We start from the raw sequence: 8,201 nt of genomic DNA on the forward strand, positions 1-8,201 counted from the left end.
AGTTCAGAGGCATCATCAGCCCCATCCATGGTCCACTTTTACCTAATTGTTCCCAAGCCATTGTTGTTGGGGGCAGTGCAGATGCGCTAGTATAATCATTATCAGAAATTAAATCGTCTTGATCTATTCCCTGAATCTTCCAAGTCGCCCCCCCTTGTATGGGGAAGGGGGTTCCCAGTGTGGAGGCATCAGAATTGTTATAAACTTTCCCCAGATAATTCACAAGTTGTCTTGGGAGGCAGTAAATAAGTATCAGCAGCAGCAGCAGTATTGTCACCATATTTCCTCCCATAGTTCCCCATTTTTTGGGGGGAGGGGAGGACATGTATTTCAGAAGCATAGCACCACCTTTTCCTCCAGCAGGAATTGTTCCCCAATTGTTTGGGGAGGGGAATCAGAGTGCAAACCCAGAAATATTATTGTTGCCCACTCACCCCCCCCATGTCAACATAATCATATTTGTTTAAGTGAAGGATGAGGGCCTCAAAGAACTATAAATCCACACCTGCACTTCCCTGGGAGTTAGCACAACTGAATTCAATGGGGCTTACTTCTGAGTAGACAAAACGAGGATGGGAGCCACAGATGGCTTTGTGATGGGCCATTTAGTCACTACATTAACTTTGCCTATTATTATTATTATTATTATTATTATTATTATTATTATTATTCCCCACCCATCTGGCTGGGTTGCCCCAGCTACTCTGGGCTGCTCCCGACACACACAAAAACAGAATAATATGTCAAACATTAATAATAACCATCTGATCCAATGCAAAAAAGTCACAATAACTTTAAAATAAACAACGTATCAAATTAAGCAATATTTAATAATCCATTGCCTGGTGTGCTCTGGTCCAATGGGGTCACGAAGAGACGTACACGACTAAATAACAACAACAACAATCCATTAGAATCTAAAAAGCTGCTGATAGCTGAGATAGGCATGTCCATCACTTTCATTATGATATGTACCAAATTCTGCAAGTAGTGATATCAAGCAAAGACAACAGATACACACCGAAATGCATATATGACTGATTTATTCAGATTCTCTTACATGAAGGGAATTTGGGTGGGATTTGTAAAGCTCAGAAACAGGGTTTGGAGGGATCATCCAGTTTATAGAACTCATATTCACATGTGTTTGGGTTTACCACTGCTTTACATCCCAGAACTTCAGCAATACCACCGTACCTAAAAAGAAGAAGAACAATGTGTAAACTAAGGTTTCCCTGAGCTTATGGAGATCTTGTAGAGGAGCGCTCCTTTCTCCTGCTCGCTTAGGACATGCCAAGAATGATTGGAACTGCCTGGCAGAAGAGCAGTTTTGCAAGATGTTTGCTCCATCCAGGGAAAACCAAGAGCTTGGAAAACATTTGCCCTGAGGCCAAATTCTCCTGGGGAACCCAAGCTGAATGCACAAAGGACATGTCTTGCACAATATGCCATTGCATGCTGCTGTACGATCACCCTCCCCCCAATATGTTTGCAGTGGTTGAGGGCAGCATCCATGCACCAAAAAGGGTGTAGCAAAATGTTGGTGCGAAACCAAGAGGCCAGCCAGGAGGGAGACAGAAGGAGACAGGAAGGTGCAGGAAAGAGGAGGGGTCCTGTTCCATCGGGTGCATTGGGTTCCCTCTCCCCAGCACCAACTCCTAGGTGGTCTCCGGATGAGAGGATCTGGGACTCAGGGAGATCCCAAAATCCAAGCTTCCACACAGCGAACGCCTGGTCATCGGATGATTAGAAAGGCACTCTGGACATGCTCAATTTTATGCAACATATCTTCAGATGTAAAGATTAATTGGGACACCCGTCTTCAGCTAATTCCGTCCATGAATGTTTATTGAGCAGAAGGTCTTTCAGAGAGAACGGGGCAAAATAATTTGAAAGAGATTAATAGACCTACCTGGAACAGCACTCCATTCCACTTTCACTACATGTGCATTCCATGCACTGCGCTGTATTCCACTTGGAGCCGAATGGATGCTTGCTCCCATCATAGAGATCGGTACACTCAGTGGGCAGCACCGGCTGACCTAGGGAGAGAAATCCTATATATTTAACATCAATGCAATCAGAAGTTGCTGCGCAGCACAATGCAAAGACTGCGCAAGAGAAGCACAGTGACTGCAAATTTTCCACTTGCCCAGCTCCTGGGCATCTGTCTTGCTTATACTGCGGCCATGCAGTCTCCTGCTTGCGTCTGCAGACAGTGGTTCCAAGCTTAAAACAGGGTGGGAGTGAATGGGGTGCCCTGTGGATGGGGAATCTGTCCGTTTCAATTTCTACCAATTATTATTATTACTGTTTATATACCATCCTCAGGTCAGTTCACAACCTAAAAATACAATCTAAAAAACACAAAATACACAATAAAAGTAAGAGCTTAAGCAGGGACTCATCAATGAGAAGATGAGACGGGAGCAGTGTTAGGTCATTTTAGACTCTGAGCTGCATCACAACATCCGGAGAAGTGTAGATTTTAAAGGTAGCTGCATTTTGGTCTGTGTTCTGGTTCTGCAAGAGCAGATTTGGTAGGTGTATGCTAAAAATGAATGGGGTGAATTTCCCCCTCATCTCTAGTCAGGAACACATTTTTCAAATATTAAATAATTATTTGGCCATGAATAGATTACATATCAACATTACGTTGCTGTTTACTTACCATCTTTAATCTCTACTTCGTGCTGGCTAAACATGCAGGCTCCCTGACACAAGGCAAGTGTCAGAGACAAGGCAGTCAGGCTCAAGAGGATTTTCTGCAAAACAGACACACACATACACAAATCGTTCAACATGATGCTATCATATATTTATATGTAGAACCTCTCGTTCTGTTTAAAAATGTATGTGACTAAATTTTAGTCAGAGTAGAGCCGCTGAAATTAATGTGCCAAAGTTAGTCTTGTCCATCAATTTCAATGGATCTACTCTGAGTATAATAGGCCTGGAGTCTGAGAAAGCCTCAGCAGCTGAGGTACTTAATCCTCCTAATTCTGAATTCCTTTGCATATCCCCTTTCCATACCACAAATCTCCCTTTCCATCATTTAAACCTAATCTAGATTAAAGAAAAAGTTGTGTGCCAACTGTCCCCAAAGCATTCCACTTACCATCTTGGTTTTTCAATGATTTGCTGGCAAACTCTTACTGGGGCGTGGAGGAAAGAGCTCTGGTGTCCCTCATGTAAGTCTGTGGAGAATCCCATACGCCCTTTTATACAAATGGGAAGGAGGAGGGGCAAAATGAGAGGGATGGAGGTCCTAACGGGCGAAGGAAATGCTTGCATCAGAAGGAAATATTTGCTTCTGCTGACAAAAATGTTTACAAGAACAGCTAGAAGAGTTCTACGTCTTCCGGAGATATTCATTGATAAGTTCAGACCAGAATCAGAACTGGGAACAGGAAAATCACGTTAAATGTTATTAGACCAGGATAGTGTTGAGTTCTGCAAGAGATATGGCTCTAGATATTTGTCTTTACAGCCTCACCTCAAGAAGGATACTGTCAAAAATGGCCAGCAAAATGAACAAGGGGGTGGAGCAACTCCCCCAAGGAAAGATTGCAGCATTTGGGATTTCTTACCCTAGAGAAATATATATAGGTTGTCTTTTCAGATTGCTTTCACAAAATAAAACATGCTTTTTTAAATTAATTATGAAGGTCACAAGGCTATAGGACTATAGCAGCTAGGGCATAGGTTGCTATTGCTATTTCAAAATAGATGTGGCTAAACATTCTTTAGGGTGTTGTTTCTTTAGAAATTGTGAGGGTAGGGACTTTTTAGTAAGAAAAACAAGTTGTTGCATGTTTCTGAAGAAATTGGGTATCTTAAGCAACATTATGGCCAGGGGGTTCTAGCAAGAAAAGAAGATCTTGCCATGCTTCAATCATAAGGCATCTTTAGCAACCTTGCGGTCAGGGGCTTTTTAGCAAGAAGGGAGAGGCACCAAGGGCCACACAGGGAGGGAAACATGGACCCCCAGGACCAGACTACGGCTGCGCTGAGGCAGAAAACGGCCCTTCCCTGGAGCCCCAGGGAAGTGAATTCCTCAGCAATATTTTGGGAGATGTACGTGGGTAGCGCTGTGGTGTGAACCAGTGAGCCTTGGGTATTCCGATCGGAAGGTCAGTGGTTCAAATCCCCACGATGGGGTGAGCTCCCATTGCTTGGTCCCTGCTCCTGCCCACTTAGCAATTCGAAAGCACGTCAAAGTGCAAGTAGATAAATAGGTACCACTTCAGCGGGAAGACCATGCACTGCTGGCCACATGACCCGGAAGCTGTACGTCAGTGTGCAAGTAGATAAATAGGTACCGCTCCAGCGGGAAGGTAAACGGTGTTTCCATGCGCTGCTCTGGTTTCCCCAGAAGTGGCTTTGTCATGCTGGCCACATGACCCGGAAAAACTGTTTGTGGACAAACGTCAGCTCCCTTGGCCAGTAAAGCCAGAGTCGTTCGCCACTGGACTTAATCGTCAGGGGTCCTTTAGCTTTACCTTTTTACAAGTAGTATCAATTCCTCTCAGCAAGCTACACTTCCGGAGTAGTTTAACAATCAATGCCTCTTCCCAGGCAAGTCTGGAGAAGGGACTAGGGCACCCCTCAGCACCCTTCACATCCTTCCCAAGATGATTTGGGGGAGACCATGACTTTGCTTTATATGTAGTGCTGGAGGGAGAAGGGCAGAATCCACCCACTTGCCAGTTTTGCTTTGCTGCCTGCCAGCCACATGGAGCTGTAGGCAGGCAGCTCCTTTTTTTTCCTTTAAAAAGTGTGTGTTGGGATGCGGAGCAGTGCAGGAATTGCCTGTTCCTTGTGTTGCTCCTTGAGGGACTTTTTGAAAATGCCAGGGTGGGTTGGAGGAAGAAATAGGGGGGTCAACCCATGGCTGCTGAGTTTCTTTTCTTGCCTGCAGACATATGTCAGTCAGTCAGTCAGTTTTATTGCACATAGCCAAAGGCTGCCGCAATGTACACAGAATTATTTGACAATTAAAAGAAAATATACTGAATTGGTAAAAAAAGACTTAAAACATTTATATTATTAAAACATTACGTACTCTAAACAAAGCTATAAAAGTACCCCAATGTACAAATAAAAACATTAAACAGTAAAATTCATAAGCTAAAATCATCACATGGTCACGAATGTTAAAAACAATATCAATTAATACAGTGTGCAATTTATACTCAGAGTTTGGTGACAAAGATAGAGCATAGCCTGAGGTAGATAGATAGGATCAAATAAATTCATCTCCTTTACAGTTAATGGCTACCTTGGCTATATAATTTGCTCTAATTTTCCTAGCAGCAGTTGCAAAAAGTGCTACCCGCCAGGTCACATACTTATCTGTGTCTGCAAGGAGATATAACATCATATCAAGGGGGTTCTGGCCAGGGGACCCTGTCATTATAGGTACCAAAAATCTTTTTCTTGCATCATTATATAACGGACAGTGCAAGACATAATGCATAAGGTCCTCTACTTCAGAACATCCCCTAATGCAAACACGTTCGTTTTTTGGTATGCCTCTATGTCTCCCATCTCTATAAGCAGAGCTTATTGTATTTAGTCGTAGCTCTGTAAAAGCTTTTCGAAGCTGTGCAAAAGTCAATTCATTAAAATAAGATATGTGTTCATTGACCTCTCTAAGTTTAAAATACAATGGGGCGCATGTGGATGTGCACATAGAGTTTAGATGGTTTTTAGTTGCCACTGCCCTTATGGTTCGTTTAAAAATATTTTTCTGTGAATATAAGGGGAGTTCTTTAATCTCAGTCACTGAGAGATCATATTTGCCCATCAGTTGGGCAGCATGATGTACCCAGTTTTTAAGGGGTAATCCATTTGAGAGCTCAATCAGGCATTTTTTTGGTAGCCTAGTGTTATCCATCTGTTGAACTCTAAACCAGTAGCAGAGAATTCTTTTATCTATTTGGCTCTCTATGCTCAACATGCGAGTTTCCAACCTGACCATGGCAGATTGCACGTCTTTGGGTAAACCTAAAAGAACTCTTAAAAAATAATTCTGTGGGGGTTCTAGACCGGAGACCTTTGAGGTACCCCAAACCTCTGCACCATATAAAATCTGGGCCATTGTTTTTGCTTTATACACAGATAGAGCCGGGTTGACCAGATTTCCACCTTTACATGCAGCGAATTTCAGAATGGCTTTTGCTGATTTAAAGGCTTGCAATTTAATATTGGATAGCTGTGTATTCCAAGATGCCGTTTCTAAATAAATCAATCCCAGATATTTAAACGTATTTACTTGGTTTATGATGTGTTCATCCAGGTGCCAAACATGCTTTTTAGAACGCTTCCCGAATACAATGACCTGCGTCTTATCATAGTTTATAGATAAAGCATTCCTCATGCAATATGAACTTAATTTTGCAAGCAGCCGTCTCAGGCCCACCTGGGTTCTAGATACCAGTACTAGGTCATCAGCATACATTAAAACTGAGAGTTTTTGGTCGAGAATTGTGACAGGGGCAAACTGTGGGCCCTCCAGTTCTTTAACCATGTCATTAATATAAAAATTGAACAGGAAAGGTGCCAAAATGCATCCCTGTTTGACTCCAGTAGTGGTCTTAATTCTAGCGGTGAGATGGCCAGCCAGATCCACCTTTACTTGTATTGATGTGTCAGTATATAATGTTTTGATGAGAAATAATAGACAGAGGTCTATATTTGTCTTTTCCAATTTTTGCCACAATGCGTGTCTTGGGACCGTATCAAAAGCTGACTTTAGATCGATAAAAGCAACATATAATTTTTGCTTCAAATTATGGATGTATTTACATAGCAGAAAGTTCAGCACAAAGCACTGGTCCAATGTGGATTTCCCTCTTTGGAAACCTGCCTGGACTTCAGATATCACCTTATTTGTTTCTGCCCATTCTTCTAGTCTCCCAAGAAGGAGCCTGGCATATAGTTTGGAGGCTACATCTAACAAACGAATGGGTCTATAATTGGCAGGGTTTTTCTTATCGCCCTTTTTATATATTGGGGCAATTATACTCAACTTCCACCCTTCAGGTATACGACCTGAGCTGTTAATGTATGAAAACAATTTTGCAAATATGGGTGACCAGAAATCAGGTCTTATCTTATAGATCTCCATTGGGATCATGTCTTCTCCTGGAGCTTTATTAGCTAGTTGGCTTGCGATTAGCCTCTTAATCTGATTGGGCGTGACGTCTGGCCATTCTGGCAGTTCTGATAACTGAGTATAGTAAACTAGTGGGGGTAGGTCAGGACAGGGGCCATATATTTCTGTAAAATATGTCACCCAATCCTTTCCTTGGACAGATGCTTCTAACGAGTAGCCCAGCCCATTTGTGCCTTGGGCAACCAGATACCAAAATTTCCGTGAGTCCTTCTGAAGTGCTGCATCTCCCAATTCTTTCCACTGTTGTTCATAATATATTTGTTTCTTGCTTTTAAGTAATAATTTATAGTTGTTTCGTAACTGGGCTACCTCAGCTTGTAGGGCAAGATTGTGCTTATCCTGTTTTAACTTCAATTTTCTAAGTACCCTAGCTAGGGATTTTTTGCTATTCTGACATTCCTTATCAAACCAAGTCTGTCTCTTAAACTTTTTGTTTTTTATCACACTAGCTGTGGTCATCAGTGGGCGCATTCAGTTGATTATGTTCTCATAAAGTCCAATTACGTTTCCTGTTTCTAACAACATTTCCCCCTTTAATAAAGCAAATTCATAGGAATCCAGGATCTGAATCATTTTTTCTTGGACCTGTGCATTCCATTTTAGCCTTCTATTTCCAAGTATCAGATATTCTGTTTCATCCAATAATTTAGGAAAGGCAGGAGAAAAGAATAATGTCAGAGATAACTCAAGTGGAAAGTGGTCACTTTCAGCTCTGGGAATTATCCTGAAGGTATCTCGGTTAACTGGCACATCATTAGATGTTAGGATATAATCTATGGTGCTAGTAAATCCTCTGGGGGAGATAAAAGTAAAATAACCCTCTTGATCCCCTTGACCGTGCCCGTTGCATAACAAAAGGTTATGCTTTATTATAAGTTCACAAAGATGTTTCCCAGCGCGATTAGAGGTGGTGTCCATTGCTGCCCTCTGACTGATTTCAGGTTCGTCCTCCAAGTTTAGACCAGAAAATATTGTATTTTGTGGGGAAACAAGGCCGATCCGGGCATTAAAGTCACCTCCC

The 8,201-nt window shown here is 42.2% G+C and overlaps 1 protein-coding gene across 1 annotated transcript; it reads right to left on the bottom strand.

The window, feature by feature from the left end:
* Positions 1 to 1,026: 1,026 nt before the first annotated feature.
* LOC128420098 (small serum protein 5-like) lies at positions 1,027 to 3,232 on the bottom strand. Its single transcript, XM_053401526.1, has 4 exons — positions 3,119 to 3,232; positions 2,672 to 2,765; positions 1,913 to 2,042; positions 1,027 to 1,197 (listed from the first exon to the last, which is right to left on the bottom strand). The coding sequence occupies exons 1-4, from the start codon at positions 3,119 to 3,121 to the stop codon at positions 1,092 to 1,094; spliced, it is 333 nt and encodes a 110-aa protein (XP_053257501.1). The 5' UTR covers positions 3,122 to 3,232; the 3' UTR covers positions 1,027 to 1,091.
* Between the last annotated feature and the right edge of the window lie 4,969 nt (positions 3,233 to 8,201).

The sequence above is a fragment of the Podarcis raffonei genome, chromosome 8 (assembly GCF_027172205.1).
Source record: "Podarcis raffonei isolate rPodRaf1 chromosome 8, rPodRaf1.pri, whole genome shotgun sequence".
In the NCBI taxonomy this organism is placed as follows: domain Eukaryota; kingdom Metazoa; phylum Chordata; class Lepidosauria; order Squamata; family Lacertidae; genus Podarcis; species Podarcis raffonei.